At 44.2% G+C, this 22,021-nt stretch overlaps 2 protein-coding genes across 3 annotated transcripts in view; one reads left to right on the forward strand and one right to left on the reverse strand.

Moving 5' to 3' along the window:
• Positions 1–1,015: 1,015 nt before the first annotated feature.
• Positions 1,016–7,039, forward strand: gja10a (gap junction protein alpha 10 a). The gene is made up of 2 exons (XM_015976800.3): positions 1,016–2,830; positions 3,483–7,039. The coding sequence occupies exons 1-2, from the start codon at positions 1,421–1,423 to the stop codon at positions 3,519–3,521; spliced, it is 1,449 nt and encodes a 482-aa protein (XP_015832286.1). The 5' UTR covers positions 1,016–1,420; the 3' UTR covers positions 3,522–7,039.
• Positions 7,040–7,159: 120 nt separating this feature from the next.
• The window catches only part of LOC107396948 (disheveled-associated activator of morphogenesis 1), an 88,185-nt gene continuing 73,323 nt past the window's right edge, over positions 7,160–22,021 (reverse strand). For both annotated transcript variants that reach the window (XM_015976799.3, XM_015976798.3), the window contains 4 exons: positions 18,004–18,064; positions 17,793–17,927; positions 13,525–13,695; positions 7,160–8,358 (listed from right to left, as the gene is read on the reverse strand). In XM_015976799.3, coding sequence (XP_015832285.3) covers positions 8,134–8,358; positions 13,525–13,695; positions 17,793–17,927; positions 18,004–18,064 — 592 coding nt within the window. In that variant the 3' untranslated portion in view covers positions 7,160–8,133. The remainder of the gene's footprint in view (positions 8,359–13,524; positions 13,696–17,792; positions 17,928–18,003; positions 18,065–22,021) is intronic.

The following is a 22,021-nucleotide window of genomic DNA, read 5'->3' on the forward strand; positions in this document are numbered from 1 at the left end:
AAAACATCAACGTTGCAGATCAGTGGTAGGGTGAATTTTTCTAAGCAGTTTTTTACAGATGTTTCAGGGGCTCAAAGCCTTTATACAATGTCATCATGCCTTTTATCAATGATTCATGCAATGTGTGTGTGATTTATGTGTGCTAATATAGATGTGAAATCAATTCTTATCAAATCATTGTGGTAATTGTGAAACCATTAATATTTCTCAGACCATAATCGTACCACCAAAATGTATAATCGTTGCAACCCTAATTACTATAACAACTGTATGCGATGCAGTGAATGTCAGATGTAACTAAAAATGTTTTATGTACACTTGAAACTATTAATCAATCAAAAACTTTGTTTATAAATAGCGAGTTTGACATTTAGAGCGAGGGACACAAAGGAGGCTCTGATCCGAAGAGTGCAGAGGGCAAATATATCTTCAAGAGCGCCGCTAGATAAGAGGTCACATCCCTGAAAGAATTAAAAACAACAACTAATCATTTAAATCGTTCCAATAAACGACAGGAAGCCAGTGAGGAGAGGCCAGCACGGCACCACCGTATTCATATTCATAGAAAATATCTGTTTATATGAAAATTATTCACTGACTCATGTTAAGATTACTGGTAGTCTTTTTGGATATTCTTTGTTTTTTGCACTTTATTTTTGTTGTCATTCATTATTATTTTACTATTATTATTACTACTACTACTATTTAACTAAATTAAGTTTTTTTTATAACATTCTAAGTAGAAATTATTGCCTAAATAGGGCCGGTAAGCTAGGCTTCAGCGTACACCTTTTGGTTATACTGCTTGCAACCCTTGTATTATTGTGTTTTTCCTTTTCCTATCTTTAAAATAACCAAATAAACTATGTTGATTGATTGATTGATTGATTGATTGATTGATTGATTGATTGATTGATTGATTGAATGAATGAATTCCTCAGTGACTCTTGTCTGACATGCTGCAATGTGTGTGGTGTGAACCAAATCATGAAACTAGAATGGCGTTTATTCAGCAGCTGGAAACCGGGCAGCACGAGTGCACCTGCAGCTGTGAGACCTCTCAGGTCTCTTATAACTTGCTTTGTCCAGCGGGAATCTGTGAAAATTGTCTCTCAGTAACAAGAGAATTTACAATAAATCAGTCTGAGGATTTCTGCTCATTCAGTACTAAAGATAAGTCTTCAAATGGGACTTAAATCATCCATTGTTGCTGCCATCCAAACAATCAAAGGGAGATTGTTCCACAGCTTGGTCGCTAGATAAAGGTCCAATAGATAAACCCAGTGCCGTGTACTTTTCTCTGAAATGAGTCAGTTTATATAAAAGTGACTTTTCATCTTTCAACCATTATTGAGTCTAATGAGCCAAATCTGTGTTTCCTTAGTTCGAGTATGCCGCGATGAAGAGTTGAAAAGCTGACATGGGTGACTGGAACCTGCTGGGAAGCATCCTGGAAGAGGTCCACATTCATTCCACCATTGTGGGAAAGATCTGGCTCACCATTCTCTTCATTTTCCGCATGCTGATCTTGGGTGCAGCTGCTGAGGACGTCTGGGATGATGAGCAGTCTGAGTTTGTCTGCAACACAGACCAGCCAGGCTGCAAAGCTGTCTGCTACGACCAAGCCTTCCCCATCTCCCTCATTCGCTTCTGGGTGCTGCAGGTCATCTTTGTGTCAGCACCCTCACTGATCTACATGGGCCATGCTCTCTACTGCATCCGAACGCTGGAGAAGGAGCGTCACCGGCGGCGGATCCAGCTGAAAGAGGAGCTGGATGAAGTTGAGTTGGCACTGGAGGAGCATAAACATATTGAGAGGGAGCTGAGGAGGTTGGAGGAGCAGAGGAAGGTGAAGAAGGCTCCTCTTAGAGGACCTCTGCTGAGAACCTACATCATTCATATCCTTACCCGATCTATGGTGGAGGTCTGCTTTATCCTTGGACAGTGCATTCTGTATGGAGTCCACCTGGAGCCCCTGTATAAGTGTGAGAGGCTGCCCTGCCCCAACAGCGTGGACTGTTACATCTCCAGGCCTACAGAGAAGACCATCTTCATGGTTTTTATGATCGTCATTGCTGGGGTGTCACTTTTTCTGAACATTCTGGAGATAATCCACCTAGGTGTCCGCAAAATCAAACAGACTCTGTACGGAGACAGGTACACGGAGGACGACAGTTTGATTTACAAGTCCAAGAAGAAGTCTTCGTTACCACAACTCTGTGTTATCAGCAATGTTTCCCCTCACAATGGACCTTTGACTCAGACCTTTAAAGTGATTCAGGAGGTGGATATGAAGCCATTTCATCACAGCAGTGGACTCAAAACCAGTCATGAGCCCCTGAGACACAACAGCCTCGCTCACTTGGGTCAGACGAGCTATACCTGTCCTCAGACATGGATGTCCCTCACGTCTGAGGACAGCTGTGGAATCCAAATGCCCCAAACCAGCCAGAGTCCAGAGGCTCACCATCCAGCCTGGACTTCTGCCATGTCCACAGTGGAGGAAGATACAGCAAGCCAAGCAGAAATCCAAGAGGAAGAGCATCCTCAGTCCAGTCATCTGGACCCTCTGCTGTCCAGCAACACCTTAAGGCCTGGAGCAATTAGGGACCCTATTAAAGACAATAGACGAGAGTCTACTATGAGTGAACTCCTGATCCCCAACCCCAGGAGAACCAGCTTCATGGTCAGACCTCCATCTGAGAGCCTGTCATCCATGACTGGCTCCACCAGTCCCTCCTTACACTCCTCGGAGGAGTCGGATGAACTGGGTTCCCTGCAGGGAGACATGCCCATGATGCCGCCAGCTGGAGGTCGAAGGATGTCGATGGTAGGTCCAGATTTCAGAGCTTATCATGAATCCAAAGCACATAGGTTCATACTGGAGACTTTGTCCTCCAGCAGAGTAATTCAAACATCAATACAACAAACACTTGGCCAGTATTTTGTTCAATTGCAGAAGCAAGAATTAAATCATTTTCAGTGATTTTTAAAACTCCTTTTAGAAAACTGGGTCAAGTAGGTAACCAACCCCAACCCTAACCCAAACTCAACAAGCATCAGAACATCTTCACTCTTAGTTCCAGAGTCCCAATATTTGTTAGGTCGTGAGACAACAACACCAACCTCGTCGTATGAAGTGGAGTTTCAGATCTCATTCATGACAGCACTGAAGAGGCTCAGCTGGACAATGGACTGGACTTCTATTCTCTCTTTCCTCAAGTTACTCTCCAAACTCCTAACAGATTAATCGTGTTTAGAAAAACACCAGATGACAAGTCTACACAACTATCTGACTTATTCTAAAGGGCGTGAAACTTTCTGAAGTTCAAAAGCTTTTTACCGAGTTTGGATGTCTCCAAACATTTAATATTTGACCCAGAATAGCAATAAAAATCTGCTTCAGTCACCAACAGTTTTAGAGTGAACTAATAAATATGTTAGAGTAAAGTATGCTCTTCCCACTTGTGTTTGTCTTTTAGAGCATGTTCCTGGACATTTCCTCCATCATGAAGAAGTGAGCAGAGGACGTGAACGTTGCATGGCTCTTCTTCTGCCGAAACTGCATCAGTGATACGTTACCTGACTTAGCGAGTCACAGGGTCCAGGATCAGTCAGGCAGCCATGATGAGGTGATCAAGTCCTAGCTGGAGAGCCAGGAGTTTCAAAGCACCTTACAAAGTCTGCAAGAGCATTTCACTGCGGACAAATCGTATGGAAAATACCGGAGACAACCATCCACGATAGCTCAAGGAATCAGTTTGATTCTGACTCAGATCAACGTTTCTGTGTGAAGTTGTTCTTATGAGAATCTTTTTTATTCTATTGAGGTTAAACACAACTTTCCAAAACCACTGGATTTATTAAACAGCACTCACCGATGATGGGAGGCCTCGGCCTAGGTTGGCTTTCAAACTTTTTGCTTATCAAATAAACAGAATGAGGCACGTTGATCAGTATTTGAAAAAAAATCTGAGGAACAAATTAAGAAATAAAATATACTGAAACATCTTTTTAATAAACAAATAATATTTCTGTTGCACAAACATATTAAATAACTTAACAATCTCTCTGGGACTCTGTGTGTCTGTATTATTACTCCAATATTTTTTATTATCACACCTTTCTGATCATTTTGTTTTTTTGCTGGAACACCAACGCTGCAGCATGCTCTACCCTTCTTGCCTTAGCTTCTGTATTTCTCAGTCAAGTTTATTTTGGGCTGTTGGTGTGGTTTCTTAAGCTGGGATGTTTATTTTGTTGAGTTCTGGTAAATAATTTTTGCTTACTCATGAGGCATTAAATGAGTCCCCGAGAACAAAGTAAGGAACCTTGGTGTTACCTTTGACCAGGAGATGCCATTCAAATCCCACATTAAACAGGTTTGTAGGATTTTCTTCTTCCACCTCCGGAACATTGGAAGCATCCTTTCCAGGGCCCTCATTTATCATCAGTACTTATGAACAGATCTGTATGTATTTTGTGTTTGGGAACGATTTTACGCATTGTGTGGTATTTACCAATTTGTACTTGTGCATGAAAAATTTTCAAATATAAGAACAGCTCTGACCATGTGTAGGATCAGCATCTAGTGGTAGAACGGGGGAACACCAGTACTGAAGGTCTCAGTCATCCACGCTGGTTCCTCATCCACAGATAATTTTTACCCAATACGTAACTATGTCGGTCGAAAAACGGCTTTTTTGCATAATTGGTGCTAAAACCAATGAAAGACTTGTGACTGACGGGAATCTGACATATCACAGCTGTTCTGTGTTATTGGAGGATTTAACAGAGCGTGCACTCTGGAGGGTTAGCGTTCTCATTACTCACCACTTGTGGGAGGGGCCAAAGGGGTCGGGTGCAATGTGGGATGGGTGGTGGCTGGGGGCAGGGACCTTGGTGGTCTTATCCTCAGCTACAGGAGCTGACTTTCGGTATGTGAAATGTCACCTCTCTGGTAAGGCAGGAGCCAGAGTTGGTGTGTGAGGTTGAGAGGTTCCAACTAGGTTAAGTCGGAATCACCTCATGGCTCTGGCTCCAGAACAGTTTCCTTGAGGGGGCTGGGCACTCCACCACTCTGGAGTTGCCCCGACTGAGAGGCGACAAGCAGGGGTGGGCATACTAAATGCCCCGTATCTAGGTGCCTGTATGTTGGGGTTTACCACGGTGAACGAGAGGGTAGCCTCCCTCCGCCTACGTGCGGGGGGATGGGTTCTGACAGTTGTCTGTGCTTATACACCAAACTACAGTTCAGAATACCCACCCTTTTGGAGTCCTTGGAGGAGGTCCTGGAGAGTGCTCCTTCCAGTGACTCCTTCTTTCACCTGAGGGACTTTAAGGCTCACATGGCCTGGAGAGATGTGGTTGACATGCGGTGTCTTGGACACTCGGGTGAAGAGAGGGGCGGAGCTGTCAACTGACCACTACCTGCTGGTAAACATTAAGTGGTGACAATGCTGAGTCATGGGAAATGTTTCTTAGGTTGTCTGACATTAGTTGGTTGTTGTTGTTGACTGAATCACGCTATTTGAATAGTTGTGTTGTGTTGTAAGTTTAGTTGCCCCATGTGATTTATTTTGTTTTGTATTCTGGCTTGGGTCATGTAATCATGTGACTCAGTTGTGTCATGTGACACAGATCATTGATTCATGTGAAATGGTTTGTTGAGTTTTTAAATGTTGTATCCAGTTGAATGATGTGTTTTGTTGTCATGTGACACGTTTGTTTCTTACAGTCAAACATGTGGAGTCATGGGATGTGATTGGCTGGTTCATGGAGATGGGTGATGACCGAAAGAACAAGATCGTGGATACAAGCGGCTGAAAGGAGTTTTCTCTGCAGGGTGGCTGGGCTCAGTCTTAGGGATAGGGTGAGGAGCTCGGACATTCGGGAGAAACTCGAAGTAGAGCCGCTGCTCCTCCATATCAAGAGGAGTCAGTTTAGGTGGTTTGGGCATCTTGTTAGGAGGCCTCCTGGACGCCTCCCCAGGGAAGTGTTTCGGGCATGTCCTGCCAGCAGGAGGCCCCCTGGTCCACCCAGGACACGTTGGAGAAAGCACATCTCCGATCTGGCCCAGGAACGCCTTAGGGTCCTGCTGAAGGAGCTGGTGGAGGTGGCCGGGGAGAGAATGGTCTGGAACTCCCTAGTTGGGATGCTGCCCCTGCAACCTGGATAGGCGGAAGAAGATGAGACGAGACGGGAGATGTTAAAGGTTTTATGTTACGTGCCGTGCCCCTTTTTGGCCACAAGATGGCCCCCGTGGCTTCTGCCTCGCCCGTCTCCCACTGCCCAGCTGTCTATAATCAGCGGTAATTACTAGACAGCTGTTAAAAGCTGCTCTCCTGCCCTCAGTCATTGAGAAAATTCAGAGTAGTGTGAACTCCTAGGAGTTGGCACTATTCTCTTCTCCTCGTTCGTTTTTATAAAGCTTGTTTGCTCGCCTTTGGTATTTGACTATTTGACTCGGTTTTGACATTGGAATTAGATTAGATCGTTGGGCTATTTTGACCTCGGACCGGCTTTGGACTTTTGATTTAGGATCTCCCCTTTTGAGCAGTTATATATTTATTATTCTCGGTTTCCCTCCCACCCCCTTCTGGGGTGGCACTTTTCGTTTTCTCCCTTTTGTATATCGCTCCTCGGTTTTGTGTATAGTATGGTTTTAGGTTCTTTGTAAATATCCCTTGGTTTTGTAATAAAATCCTTGGTTTTTTTAAGCAACACAGCACTTTGTTATTATTTACCGACACACTAATTTTATTACTCCCCTCCTCATCTCTCCTAGAGAGCCGGGTCCTGCTGAAGGAGCTGGTGGAGGTGGCCGGGGAGAGAATGGTCTGGAACTCCCTAGTTGGGATGCTGCCCCTGCAACGCGGATAGGCGGAAGAAGACGAGACGAGACGGGAGAAGTTAAAGGTTTTATGATCTGAGATGTGGCACATTGTGACAGTTTTAGTTATCCTCACTAAACTCTGATTGGATGAGGTGATAAAGGTATGCACAGCAACCCTGTGACCCCCCAGCAGAGGCCATGAGGCTGACAGCAGCACCAGGACACACGGCAGCATGGACCTGAAACAGCAGCAGCTGCACTCTCCATGGCCACGTGCAGCAGCATCGACCAGTCATCATATGAATGTAGCATCTCAAAAATCAATATTGTGCTACAGTGTTTATTTGCACATTTGACTTCAAACCATACACCATTAGAGGAACTGGTTTTTCAAATAGAATTGATTCCTTGCTCAGTGTTTCAAATTCTCACCATACGTGAATTGTAAAGGGCATGTGTATCCCGCCAGCCAAAATTTCTACATTTTCTGTTTAGACAATAAAAACATTACTTTTAACAGGACATATTCCAGTCGCTGTCACCAGGTGTTACATGTCTTCATTAGCTGTTTCCCTGTAGGTGTGTCCTGCCACTTAGGCCTTGTTGGTTAGCCACGCCCATCGATGTCAGGTGGGAATCCCAGGTGTGTGAGTGCTGGTAAACTGCCTCAGTCTGGTTTATTGTCCCACAGCAAGGGGTCGTCAACATGCTTTGAAGATGCCACACACACACACACACACACACACACACACACACACACACACACACACACACACACACACACACACACACACACACACACACACACACACACACACACACACACACACATACACATACACATACACACACACACACACACACACACTGCTTCAAAGCTAGAATCAACTGTTCAAAATCTTATGAAGCTGTGCAGAAGCAGGGAAACAACTAAAACATGCAGGATAGCAGCCCATGTGTGATTAGGATTCCTAGGCTTGAGCTCACGGCCTAACGCCAGTTCATTACAAGTCATTGTTTGACCCTGAATAGCTGAAGAGATGGTGAGGAGGCCTCACTTATAAAACGTATAGGTGGTTACGGCCCTGATCCAATAATTATCAGCCTCCCAGTAGGAATTCAGATGTTATTGTGGAGTTCAAAGGCAGGTCTTTACTGGAGACGGGCGCGCAGGCTGCTATGGGTGACCAGCAGAAACCTGTTTAAGCGGATTAGGTCCCTGCCTGAAGCTTCTGGATGAGTTTTAAATTGTGTTTATATGATAAACATGGTGGACACAATTCATTCCCAGTGAGCTGCTATGGTTCACAAGCATCCTCGTCCATATTCAGTTTAGAGACTGGTCTTTCTCGGCCGCTCACAACCTCTTTGTGTTTCCTTGGCTTTCTGTGGTTCATTTTGGACAGACCCTGGTCAAACACTTCCCCTGAGCGCAGGGCAGACACCAGGTCATCAAACTCTCCACCCTCCTCTTCTTCATTTCCAGCAGCCTTCCTCATCTTCAGCTCCCGTTCCTTCTTCATCTGCAGACAGAAAAATATCAGGATGACTCAGGGTTTACTGGAGTATGAGGAAACATTCGAAGACTGAGACCAGGGATGGGTTCCGTTGACATTTGAATCAATACGGTACCAAATCCCGGTACCTACAAAACGATACTGGTACTTAACAGTACCCTTTTTTAATACTTTTGAATGTTGAATAATTATCGAAAAGGCATATTTAATTAAATATATATTATTTTCCAAATAAATAATCATATTTGATAAATATCGTAATACAAACAACTGTTTGTATTTTATCATCGTAGTGTTGGACAAACTTGTTCAACATGAAAACCTTTAACAACTGTTTCTAAATGAAAACAACCCCAGCTTCATGGACTCCTTCCCCTCTCCTTACTCCTCTGGACTAACTATGTGATGGTGGGTCCTTGTTTATGAACTGTGTGATGGTGGGTCCTTGTTTATAAACTGTGTGATGGTGGGTCCTTGTAGTTTATAAACTGTGTGATGGTGGGTCCTTGTGGTTTTATGAACTGTGTAATGGTGGGTCCTTGTAGTTTTATGAACTGTGTGATGGTGGGTCCTTGTTTATAAACTGTGTGATGGTGGGTCCTTGTAGTTTTATGAACTGTGTGATGGTGGGTCCTTGTAGTTTTATGAACTGTGTAATGGTGGGTCCTTGTTTATAAACTGTGTGATGGTGGGTCCTTGTTTATAAACTGTGTGATGGTGGGTCCTTGTAGTTTTATGAACTGTGTAATGGTGGGTCCTTGTTTATAAACTGTGTGATGGTGGGTCCTTGTTTATAAACTGTGTGATGGTGGGTCCTTGTTTATGAACTGTGTGATGGTGGGTCCTTGTTTATGAACTGTGTGATGGTGGGTCCTTGTAGTTTTATGAACTGTGTGATGGTGGGTCCTTGTAGTTTTATGAACTGTGTGATGGTGGGTCCTTGTAGTTTTATTAACTGTGTGATGGTGGGTCCTTGTAGTTTTATGAACTGTGTGATGGTGGGTCCTTGTAGTTTTATGAACTGTGTGATGATGGGTCCTTGTAGTTTTATGAACTGTGTAATGGTGGGTCCTTGTTTATAAACTGTGTGATGGTGGGTCCTTGTTTATGAACTGTGTGATGGTGGGTCCTTGTTTATAAACTGTGTGATGGTGGGTCCTTGTAGTTTTATGAACTGTGTGATGGTGGGTCCTTGCAGTTTTATGAACTGTGTGATGGTGGGTCCTTGTAGTTTTATGAACTGTGTGATGGTGGGTCCTTGTAGTTTTATGAACTGTGTGATGGTGGGTCCTTGTAGTTTTATGAACTGTGTGATGGTGGGTCCTTGTTTATAAACTGTGTGATGGTGGGTCCTTGTTTATGAACTGTGTGATGGTGGGTCCTTGTTTATGAACTGTGTGATGGTGGGTCCTTGTAGTTTTATGAACTGTGTGATGGTGGGTCCTTGTAGTTTTATGAACTGTGTGATGGTGGGTCCTTGTAGTTTTATGAACTGTGTGATGGTGGGTCCTTGTAGTTTTATAAACTGTGTGATGGTGGGTCCTTGTAATTTTATGAACTGTGTGATGGTGGGTCCTTGTAGTTTTATAAACTGTGTGATGGTGGGTCCTTGTTTATAAACTGTGTGATGGTGGGTCCTTGTTTATAAACTGTGTGATGGTGGGTCCTTGTTTATGAACTGTGTGATGGTGGGTCCTTGTAGTTTTATTAACTGTGTGATGGTGGGTCCTTGTTTATGAACTGTGTGATGGTGGGTCCTTGTTTATAAACTGTGTGATGGTGGGTCCTTGTAGTTTTATTAACTGTGTGATGGTGGGTCCTTGTTTATGAACTGTGTGATAGTGGGTCCTTGTTTATGAACTGTGTGATGGTGGGTCCTTGTTTATGAACTGTGTGATGGTGGGTCCTTGTTTATAAACTGTGTGATGGTGGGTCCTTGTTTATGAACTGTGTGATGGTGGGTCCTTGTTTATTAACTGTGTGATTGTGGGTCCTTGTTTATTAACTGTGTGATGGTGGGTCCTTGTTTATGAACTGTGTGATGGTGGGTCCTTGTTTATTAACTGTGTGATGGTGGGTCCTTGTTTATGAACTGTGTGATGGTGGGTCCTTGTTTATAAACTGTGTGATGGTGGGTCCTTGTTTATGAACTGTGTGATGGTGGGTCCTTGTTTATTAACTGTGTGATTGTGGGTCCTTGTTTATTAACTGTGTGATGGTGGGTCCTTGTTTATGAACTGTGTGATGGTGGGTCCTTGTTTATTAACTGTGTGATGGTGGGTCCTTGTTTATGAACTGTGTGATGGTGGGTCCTTGTTTATAAACTGTGTGATGGTGGGTCCTTGTTTATGAACTGTGTGATGGTGGGTCCTTGTTTATGAACTGTGTGATGGTGGGTCCTTGTTTATGAACTGTGTGATGGTGGGTCCTTGTTTATAAACTGTGTGATGGTGGGTCCTTGTTTATGAACTGTGTGATGGTGGGTCCTTGTTTATGAACTGTGTGATGGTGGGTCCTTGTAGTTTTATGAACTGTGTGATGGTGGGTCCTTGTAGTTTTATGAACTGTGTGATGGTGGGTCCTTGTAGTTTTATAAACTGTGTGATGGTGGGTCCTTGTAGTTTTATGAACTGTGTGATGGTGGGTCCTTGTAGTTTATAAACTGTGTGATGGTGGGTCCTTGTTTATAAACTGTGTGATGGTGGGTCCTTGTTTATGAACTGTGTGATGGTGGGTCCTTGTAGTTTTATTAACTGTGTGATGGTGGGTCCTTGTTTATTAACTGTGTGATGGTGGGTCCTTGTTTATAAACTGTGTGATGGTGGGTCCTTGTTTATAAACTGTGTGATGGTGGGTCCTTGTTTATAAACTGTGTGATGGTGGGTCCTTGTTTATGAACTGTGTGATGGTGGGTCCTTGTAGTTTTATTAACTGTGTGATGGTGGGTCCTTGTTTATGAACTGTGTGATGGTGGGTCCTTGTTTATAAACTGTGTGATGGTGGGTCCTTGTAGTTTTATTAACTGTGTGATGGTGGGTCCTTGTTTATGAACTGTGTGATGGTGGGTCCTTGTTTATAAACTGTGTGATGGTGGGTCCTTGTTTATAAACTGTGTGATGGTGGGTCCTTGTTTATGAACTGTGTGATGGTGGGTCGTTGTTTATTAACTGTGTGATGGTGGGTCCTTGTTTATGAACTGTGTGATGGTGGGTCCTTGTTTATAAACTGTGTGATGGTGGGTCCTTGTTTATGAACTGTGTGATGGTGGGTCCTTGTTTATAAACTGTGTGATGGTGGGTCCTTGTAGTTTTATGAACTGTGTGATGGTGGGTCCTTGTAGTTTTATTAACTGTGTGATGGTGGGTCCTTGTAGTTTTATAAACTGTGTGATGGTGGGTCCTTGTAGTTTTATGAACTGTGTGATGGTGGGTCCTTGTAGTTTATAAACTGTGTGATGGTGGGTCCTTGTAGTTTTATGAACTGTGTGATGGTGGGTCCTTGTTTATGAACTGTGTGATGGTGGGTCCTTGTTTATGAACTGTGTGATGGTGGGTCCTTGTAGTTTTATGAACTGTGTGATGGTGGTTCCTTGTAGTTTTATTAACTGTGTGATGGTGGGTCCTTGTAGTTTTATAAACTGCTGATTACACTGAAACAAACATGTCTGCTGTGAACTACATTTACTTTGTATCTTCATCCCTTTTGCCGTTCATTTTTAAACTGGTTATTTTTCTGAAGTTGGAATTTCCGAGGACATGGTGAACGCATCATTAGCTATGTAAACAAAAGCTGAACTATGAAGCTAACGTTATCTTAAACAGTTTATTTACCTGCTGGGAACTTTCTTCAGCTTAATGAAGATAAGACTGAGATCCTCATCTGTGCCCCAGACAAGCTGGTTCCCAAAGTCAGAGACTCTCTTGGTCAGCTTGCTTCTCACACCAAACCTTCTGTCAGGAATCTTGGCGTGACCTTTGACCCAGCTCTCACCCTGGATTCTCATGTCAGTTCTCTTGTTGGCTCTTCCTTCTTCCATCTCAGGAACGTTGCTAAGCTGAGTCCCATTCTGTCCCGCTCTGAACTTGAGACAGTTCTCCACACCTTCATCTCCTCACGCTTAGACTACTGTAACTCTCTTTTCACGTGTCTGAGCAGAACCTCCCTGAACCGTCTACAGGTGGTTCAGAACGCCTGTGCTCGGCTTCTGACCAAGTCCTCCAAACACACCCACATCACCCCGCTTCTCCTCCAGCTTCACTGGCTGCCAGTCAACTTCAGGGTTCATTTCAAGATCCTGGTTCTGGTCTATAGGGCCTTACATGGACAAGCACCATCTTACATTGGTGATCTTCTTAGTCCCTACACCCCCAGCAGGTCCCTGAGGTCCAGTGATCAAAGCCTACTGGTTGTGCAGCACCAGGCTAAAGGTCAAAGGTGACAGATCATCTGCTGCTGTGGCCCCCAGACTCTGGACCTCTCTCCCCCTGAGCCTGAGATCAGTGGACTCAGTGGTCTCCTTTAAAAAGCAGCTGAAGTCTCACTTGTTCAAGCTGGCTTTTGTATGACCTTCTTCACCTCTCTCTCTTTATTCTGCTCTCCCCACCTATTCCACCTTCCTCAGGATCCACTGGTTTCCCTCTTTCCTGTTCACTCTCTCTCTTTCTTTACATTTTTTCTTTTAAATCGCAATAGCTTATTCTTGCTCATTTTAAATATATTTTTAAACATTTTCGAAATGCTTTTTTATATTTTTACATTTTTTTATATTTTTTGTTTTAGTTTTTGTGAAGCGCCTCGTGATTTTTATCTTGAGAGGCGCTATAGAAATGATATTTTCTTCTTCTTCTGCTGCTGGAGCAGATTAAGATGCCTCATACTCTGATCGTTGTTACCGGTTTCATCATTACCCAACAGCCCATAGCATTTAGTGAAGTGGACCCAAACTTCAGAACACTTCCTCTGCTATGCTGCTCTGTTTACTGCTCGCCCACAGTGACTGACAACATCACACTCTTGCGCCGGCACGCAGCACCGATAAAAGGCACCATTTCACATGACGTGAACCAGTACTCAGCCGGTTCTACGGAATTGAGTCGGTGCCTTAAAGATTACAGAATTTGGTACCCATCCCCGAGACAGAGCTGATAATAAATCACTCAAGTACATAATGACCTGAGCCTCCATTAGTGCCCGTTTCTCCTCTTCTTCACGCCGTCGAGCCATGTCCTTGTTGTCTTGTTGTGCCTCTGAATATGCTGCCAAAAAAGTGCTGAAAATGCCAAAGAATTCATCTGGCTGCAGGTTGGATGAGTCTTCTCCAAAATGTCTCAATGCCTTCAGAAACTGCAGCAGGAAACCCAAAAAAAGAAAATTTAGCCAAGATCCAAAGTAAACTTCTTCAGACCTTCAGAAAGTCTAGACAACTTTTGAGCCAGAACCATTTTGATGGATTACAGGAATGTCTGGCAAAAAGGAAGAGATAATAAGGGGACCAGACGTTTTACAGACTATTATCACAAAGAGCCACATCCACTCCACCAGCTTTTACACACCAATGGAGCGTGTTTAGGAATACAAGTACCGGCTGTGTTCAGTGATTAGAGACTAGCAAAAAGAGCCTCATCACCAGTTGTTTTTCTTATGCAAACTGGATTCATTTGGTTTGTGTAAACACCTGAGGATGATTTTCTATTACTCCATAGTGTTACATTTGCTTTTATCACTTGGTTCGGCAGAAATCGGATGGAACAACTAGATTGGTACTGTCACGATCAGGGGATGGTTGGACCCTAGTGCAGGAACCCAGACAGCACAGGGAGGTGGTGTAATGAAAAACAAAGTCTTTATTTATGAGCGGTCAGGTAGTCCTCGGCTCGGGGAGGGGGGGGGGGGGGGGGGGTTAAAACCCAGAGATAAAACAAAACTCAGCTAGCTCTCAGGAGGCAAACTGGAAACAGGAATACGGGAGGCAACAGACGCACACAACAAACCAACAACCACTGAGAGAAGGCAGGGTTTTAAACACGGGGCAGAGGTCAGGAGATCAGGAGCAGGTGTGTGGGGAGTGAGAGCTGATGGAAGATAGGTGAGACTAATTAACTGAATGGGGAGGCAAAACAAAGTAGAGGAGGAAACTAAATCATAAAACCTGTACGACAAAACTAACCTAAACCTGCAGGACTAGAGACACTAAAGTTAAATAACCAGTGACCTGAAGAGTTGCAGAACTATATATAAGACATAGAAAACTACAGATGACACTGGGACTCTGGGTGAAGGAAATTATTGGGAGTTATCGAGACTGGAACCGAGGGCAGGGGGACTTCTAAAGAGACACAAGGAGTGAGACAAGAAGGGGAACACGGGCACACAATGGTCCTGTCATGTTCCTGAGCTGAGGTGAGCACTCTCTCCTCACTAACCATCTCTGAGGCAATCTTCCACAGGTGAGGAGCGGAGGGTGCTGCAGGTGTGCCAAATCTCCAATCTGGAGGTCAGGTATAAAAGGAGGATGGAGACACCACACTGCGCCGGATGATTGCACCGGTTAGGTAGCCCCAGCCTCTCGACTCCGTTTGCTTGTTAGATCTTTGATATTGGATTACTGGCTCTGAACCTTGGACTGTTTTTCTGGATTATGCCTTTTGGATTTTCCCCTGAACTCTGTTTCTTTGCTCTGCTCAGGATACTCAACTCTTCACACTTCTCTCGCCGCTTGAACCTCGGATTTCCAGAACCACGTCCCATCCTCTTCTACGCCTGCCCGTTTATCTCCGCTGCCTCACCTGCCTCAGCCCGCTGAATTCCACCTGTGCTCACCTTGGCTACCCTCCTTTCCCACACGTCGTGGACTACCATATGGACTAACGCCACACGGCACACCCTCACAGGATTTACCAGTGCACTTTAGTTCCTGCTTAGAAAATAAATAACTTTTCTTTTTACCCACCTATTGAAGTCGTGTTGATTCTGCATGTCTGGGGTTAAACACCTCCTGCGAGTCATGACAGTGACAGGTACATCACCTAATTTGACACAAGCTGCTGAAGAGGGTCACGCTGTGGCACGATGTTGATTTTTGAGATGATGTTTTACACATTTACCTCCTTCCTTGTTTCTTGTGATGAAAGACAGTCTGATGTGTTTACTTGGCTGAAGTTTGCACTCCCTAGGGTTTTTATACCCTAATGGGCATCCCTTGGTAAGGTCTTTCTCCAACTCAAAAATACAGTAAATCCTCTAATACAGGCCCGGGCCTGTATTAGACTCAAGCTCATCAAGCTCCAGGCCTTTATTGGAAGGAGGGCCAGTATTAGAGGCAGGCCTCTATTTCTATTTGAGCAAAATGAACTAATGGTTCGCTGGAGTTTTTGACATTTAAAATTGCGTCCACATTTTCAAAGTTAAACACATTTCTTTTAACAACGGTAGTTTCTGCTTCAGCCCTCTCCCCCCTCCCCCTGCTTCAGCCCTCTCCCCCCTCCCCCTGCTTCAGCCCCCCCCCCCCCCCCCCCCCGCTTCAGCCCCAAACTCACTGATGTGCCTGCAGCCTCTCGGAGTTCCTGCTGCTCTAAACATTAAAATAGTTATTTCATTTTCTGTTCCTCACTTCTGATTACCTTCAATGGTGTCTGTTTGTTGCAACCAGCAGGTACAAAAACTAACTTGTTTTTATTTGACTATTTTTCTGTCCTGCCTGTTTATTATCTTCCTGCATCTCCTCTCAGTCCTAAAGAGAAACTGCTACCTGGGTTCATATATATTCACCTCATGAGTTACCTTTGAACTGCAGTTCTAAAAGATCTACCGACCGCTAAAACAGCGGAGCGCTCGCTGTTTGACGGCTGTATCAGTGATCAGTGCAGGACAAGGTGATGCGCCCCGCTCCACAGCAGCGAAACGCATCAGGCGCAAATAAAAGACAGAAAACATTAAAGGAAATGAACCGACATGAACGATCGCGTGTCAGTACCCACGGTCTGGCACAGCACGGTGCCGCCCCCCCCCCCCATGCGAAATATCAAGAAATTCTTGTTTTTTTTTCATCAATTTCATCATAAAATGCACTTTTTGTAATAAAACTAAGTAAAAAAATTTTTCTTGAGTTTTACCCCCAAAAAGAGAATGTGATCATACGATAATTCAATAGGGAGCGTGGTTTCACAGACGCGGAAGTGATAGCGTCGGTGAAACGCCGGCTGATCTAGGAAACCCCCGAGCGTTCGAGCGTCAACGAAGTGACACGGAAATGCCGGGCTTTCCAGAAGTAAGTAAGATAACTTACTATGAGCTGATAGTTCGTTGGATTGATCGGTAGGTTGGAAACTCTGATCATGAATCTGAAGAAACGATGACTGAGGTGGAAAGGCGACTTCCGTTTATAGCCGCGGTTTGTGACGTAGGTGCGACGTGAAGGGAATCCCCGCGAGGGGCATGCTGGGAGTCCCTACTTCGCGGATTTTCACCTATCGCGGCCAGGTCTGGAACGCATCTACCGCGATAAACGAGGGATTACTGTAGTTCTTACACCCCCTACTGCTGCTCTCCAGAGTGTTCTGCAGCATAATCAGCACGTTCTCTTTGAACTTGATAGTGTAATGACCTGGCTGGGGTTGTAAGCCAGGTGCATTCTGGGTATTGTGTTATATGTGTTTCCTATCGTTCTGCTAGTTCCTATGTGCTGATTTGCGTGTTGTGTGAGTGTTATGTAAGCCACAGGGAAGGTGATGTGTGTTCTGTGGAGCGGGTCGAATTAGCATGGTTAACTGACACCGTGACTCTGTGTGGTAGGAGCGTGATAGAGGATCGTGTCTGTAGCGTTACAAAGTGTTGAAGAAAAAGCCTAATAAAGGTCTGTGTGAACCTCTACTGCCTCCTGCTGGTTGATTTGGGGACTATAACCCTGCCGCTGGGACGCTCATACTTGCTTGTTACCACATTCCAACCGGCCACAATAAGAGACCGGCCATTATTTTCCTCCGCTGACTCTGACACCGGCCAAAATTGGAGACCCGGCCTTTAATTGAATACCGGCCTGTATTAGAGGATTTACGGTACAACTTGCTTGCAACGATTTAGGAATGTACTGCCTCCTATTGCCAGGAAAATACACACTCTCACTTTCAACTCACCTTTTCAGGCTTTGGCGGGACCTTCTGTTGATGCTGCGGTTTCTACCGATTCTGTCTTACTTCTAATCATCTTTTAAATATGTTATCTTTTTAAATGTGTTTTTTTGTTTTGTGATTTTTATATTGAGAGGAGTTATATAATTGTTTCTTCTTCTACTAGTCTATCATTTCTACTGTTCTGATGGTCATTGTCGAGTATGATTGTGTTTTATGTTTTTCACTCGACTCCAAGACCCATTTTTCCTAAAGGGACATGAATAGTGGGGGAGAAACTACCCAGAAACACTGTTCTTCTGAGAAGACACTCACCAGGTCCTTGGCATCTTGTAAGGAGTCCTCCACATCAGAACAGCTGAAGGATGCCACCGTGATGAACTGGCTGACCACAGGAACAAACCTGTCCATTGGATACTGGGAAGATTGTGCCTGCTGGTATTGCAGCTCCTGCACATGTGCACACATATATCATTCATTCCACACATGCACTAGCGGGTTTTGAAGCTTTACTGAGCATGCTCACCGCCTTGATGCTGGTCAGCCCAGACCGCAGAATGCTAATTTCCTTTTCAAGTTCAGTCAAACTGCAAAGACAGGCACCCAGGAGGCCAGGTTTAGAGTGGGTTGTGATTCGTTTCCGCTGCAGTTTTGTCAGACTGACCAAACACTTCCTGACACCTTTAAAGTGCTAAGGGGTTAGGGTTAGGACATTTTATTGTCCTCAAAGGGCAATTTACTGCACAGTCAGCAGTTACCAAAAACATTCAACCTCATTAACAGCATAAACAAACAAGGGGCTGGGGGGGGGGGGGGGGGGGTCATTAAATTGCTCACAAGTTGTTATCAGTCTGACAGCCATTTCTGGATCTTTTCGTTCCTGTTGTCCGAAGTTCTGCCCAGCTGATGCTTCACCGGCCCTGTTGGTGGCACTGATCTACCATCCCCCAAATACAACAAATGTTTTATTAAGGAATTTTCTGAGCTTCTGGGGAGGGGGAATAATGGCAAGGCCTGAGCTTGTGCTTCTGGTTGGTGATTTAATATGCATGTGTGCTGCCCATTGATTTTAGCAGTGTTTCCATACCTGGTGTACCACGCATATCAGCATAGAAGGCTTTGTATCACCAGCTGATAGGATTCCGGATGAGCAAGGCTGCTATGAACCATTTTTAATCTGGTTCCAGGGTAGGCTACACCATGCAGTGTGCACTTTAAAATCTTTTAATGACGTGTGTTTATCAAACAACTCTGGGGAGGTAGTATTGCATCTTCTACCAGACTTATTTGGTGCTTTTGACACAAATTACCATATCGTGTTGCAACCAGGCTTGAACAATGGGTAAGGATCTGGCTATTCCCCGGGGTGGGTGAGGTCTAATCCAATAGGGGTGTGTATTGGTGAAAATCTGGCGATACAATACGTATCATGATACTGGGGAGATGATACAATGCATCACGACATATTGCGATACATTCATTCAGAGGTTATTAGCAATTGTTTTGACTGAATTTATTGTTGAAATTTTCAGTTATTAAATTAGCGGTCCAAACTGATACTCAACATATATAACATGAGGTATCTGAACCATAATAGAGTTCTTTACATCACACTCCTGTGCCTCCCTGGAAAGGTCTATTCATGGGTTCTGGAGAGGAGGGTCTGCTACGTTGTCGAACCTCAGATTAAGGAGGAGCAATGCGGTTTTTGTCCTGGTCGTGGAACACTGGTTCAGCTCTATACCCTTAGGGGCAGTGCTTAATTTGAGCCAGATCTTGCTTTAGTCCGTGAGGCAGACACCTTATCTACTTTTAAGAATAGGCTTAAAACATTTTTATTTGATAGGGCCTATAGTTAAAATCTGATGTTAGCCTAAATCTGGACAAGTGGGGGAGTAGAGGGAGGTGGAGTGTACAGTCGGTAAAGACGGCTCTCCCTTGCCCTGCCTCCAACATGCCTCCATCTAAATAGGATAGATTATCCAGAGTTATCTCTGTAGTTATGCTGCTATAGGCTTAGACTGCTGGAGGACACACTGACCACTTTTCACACTCTACTACTTTCTTCTACAATCTGCTCTTTAACTGTATTATTTCCTGCTATTTCAGCTGTTAACTTTATTTTCTCTCTAAGTGTTTTTCTCCCCAGAAGAAGCTACAACGATGTTCTGCTGAGCTGTGGTGGCCTCATGGAGGGGGCCATCGACTAGCACACTGCTGCTAACCACTAATACATTCTCCCTCTCCTGATAATAACTTTTTGCTTTCCTTGACGTTGGATGTGCTACTACTAGTTTACCCGTTTAATTATAGATCCACTAGGATAAATACAATAAAGTTTCTCTCTCTCTCTCTCTCTGTGTGTGTGTGTGTGTGTGTGCTCTGTCTTCTCCATCCCAGTGAGTCGTGGAGGATGGCTGCTTATACTGAGCCGAGATTCTCTGGAGGTTTTTTCCTGTTAAAAGGGAGTTTTCCTCTCCACTGTCGCTGCATGCTTGCTTAGTATGAGGATTGCTGTAAAGCAATTTGATTCAATTTGCTGGCCTCCTTATATAGGAAACTTGTTACTGATTGGCTTAATGACCTGGCCTGTATTGGATTGTTTACTGTGTGAAGGTCCTTGAGTCGACTCTTGTTGTGATTTGGCGCTGTAGAAATAAACTGAATTGAAGTGAATTGAATCAACTGTCCAGGACGACAACAAAAGGGCATTTGCACTTGCATCTGCTTGGTTTGGGCTGGGTGTGGCCATTGCAGTACATTGGCATTGTCCGTTTGTTGTTCATGTGGTGCCAAAGATTTTTTTCATCCCTGCTTCCCTGCGGTTTATTTCATGCTGAGCTGATCATAGAGCTCCGGGGGTTGACGTCACTTCGCCCCGCATGCAACAGTTCAAACCAAAAATTGTGCCATCTTGGCAGGCAGAAGCCTCCAGCTGGGCTATTTGTTATTGTCAGAAAACTCAAACGGGAAATATGGTAGATTCCTGTTGTGCCCTAGGATGCCAGAAGAGACGCAGACGATATAAGGGATGAGCCTTCTACAGGATTCCCCAAGATCCGGAATGCCGTAGACGTTAGATCATTGCAGTAAAACACGCTGCTGACCGGGCTAAAATGAAGCTGTAGGATCCCGAGAATAAAGGTTTTTGCTTATGCAGCGACCACTTCACATCAGGTACGTTTCCTCAACTGTGTATGGTATTTATTTAAAATGCTTTTATTACGATTCTTAGCAGGCTTCCTAAACTTATTTTGGCGGGGCTTTTTCTGTCTTATTACTCATAGCAACAAGTAAACATCACGTAAAACGTTGCCTCGTGATTCCTGCGTGCTGCCGTTTACGTGTTTTATGATCACAGCAATTAACCGGCTAAGCGCTATTTAAAGGGACTTTATGGAGTTTTGAATTTTTAAGCTCGCGATTGCCCCCTCAGGCCAAAAGCGTAATGGCAGCTTCAATAGAAGGCTCGTGCACGAGGCGCGCATGCTGTACGTGCACACTCCTCAACGAAAATAACAGCTGAGACAGTCCCTTGTGTGTGTGTGTGGCCCAGAGGACAGAGGACAGGAGAACATGCAGCTAATTAATTAAATAATGTGGTTCTGTACCTTTCTCTTCAGCACAGCCGACAAAGGTTTATGATGGGTCAGTCCTCCTGCATGCTCAGATCATTCCCTTCCCTTGCTTGAAAAATTGTTCCAAAATGAAAGTTGAACCCACATCTTTTTATCTGTGAATTCAATGCCGTTCGGCGAGTCTCAAATACAAATTTGGGCATCTTACTGTAAAAAATATACCATTAATGTAAAAAATAAACGATGTTCACATCCGGAATCAAACCCGGGTCTTCTGCGTGAGAGTCAGACATCTTACAAGGTGAGCTAAAGCACCAGTAATGTCATTTGTATCTGTAACATTTATATCCTTGATGACAGCTGAAACAACGTTCAAAGAACGGTTGGGAGTGAAAATGGCTGTTTTGTTGCTAATTAGCAGGAAATATCTAGAAGAAAGTTCTACAGAAAGTAGCTAAGGGTCCTCAGAAATGTAGCTAGCTTTGTCACTAGGCGTTAGGAACAGCGACAAAGTGGCACTGCCTCTCTCTCTGCTGCTAAAGCTACGGATAGCAAATGCTACGGGCGATGCCTGAGCGTGAACGCGCATGAAGCAGCCTGCTCGACCCGAGCAGCTCTCTTTTTCTGTGATTTTACAGAAAAACAGGCAATCCCAGTAAAAATGCCAGGGCTCATTCTACAGGACCAGGGCATTGCAGGAGAATGTATGAAGAAGACATTTATTATTTCTATACATGCTTTGGCTGTCACACTTCCTTAATGTCCCTTTAATTTTTAAGCAATGGTTGATCACTTGTCAGATCACACATCAAAAAGCACTTTGGATTGCTATTATCTGTCTCACTGAGACAGATCTCAGACAGATCCTGAGACATATTTATTTTATTCATGGAAAAAAATCAGACTAGTGATTTCTCTTGGCGTTCAGTTTATACATTCAAACAGCACAGCACTCTATTTAAGCTT

This window comes from Nothobranchius furzeri, chromosome 18 (genome assembly GCF_043380555.1).
Source record: "Nothobranchius furzeri strain GRZ-AD chromosome 18, NfurGRZ-RIMD1, whole genome shotgun sequence".
NCBI lineage: Eukaryota > Metazoa > Chordata > Actinopteri > Cyprinodontiformes > Nothobranchiidae > Nothobranchius > Nothobranchius furzeri.

What these genes read in the sequence shown, in the direction of transcription:
- gja10a (XM_015976800.3), top strand. Translation starts at nt 1,421, where the DNA reads ATGGGTGACTGGAACCTGCTGGGAAGCATCCTGGAAGAGGTCCACATT. An exon ending in GAGGTCGAAGGATGTCGATG is followed by an intron (nt 2,831 to 3,482) that starts GTAGGTCCAGAT and finishes TTTGTCTTTTAG; the next exon opens with AGCATGTTCCTGGACATTTC.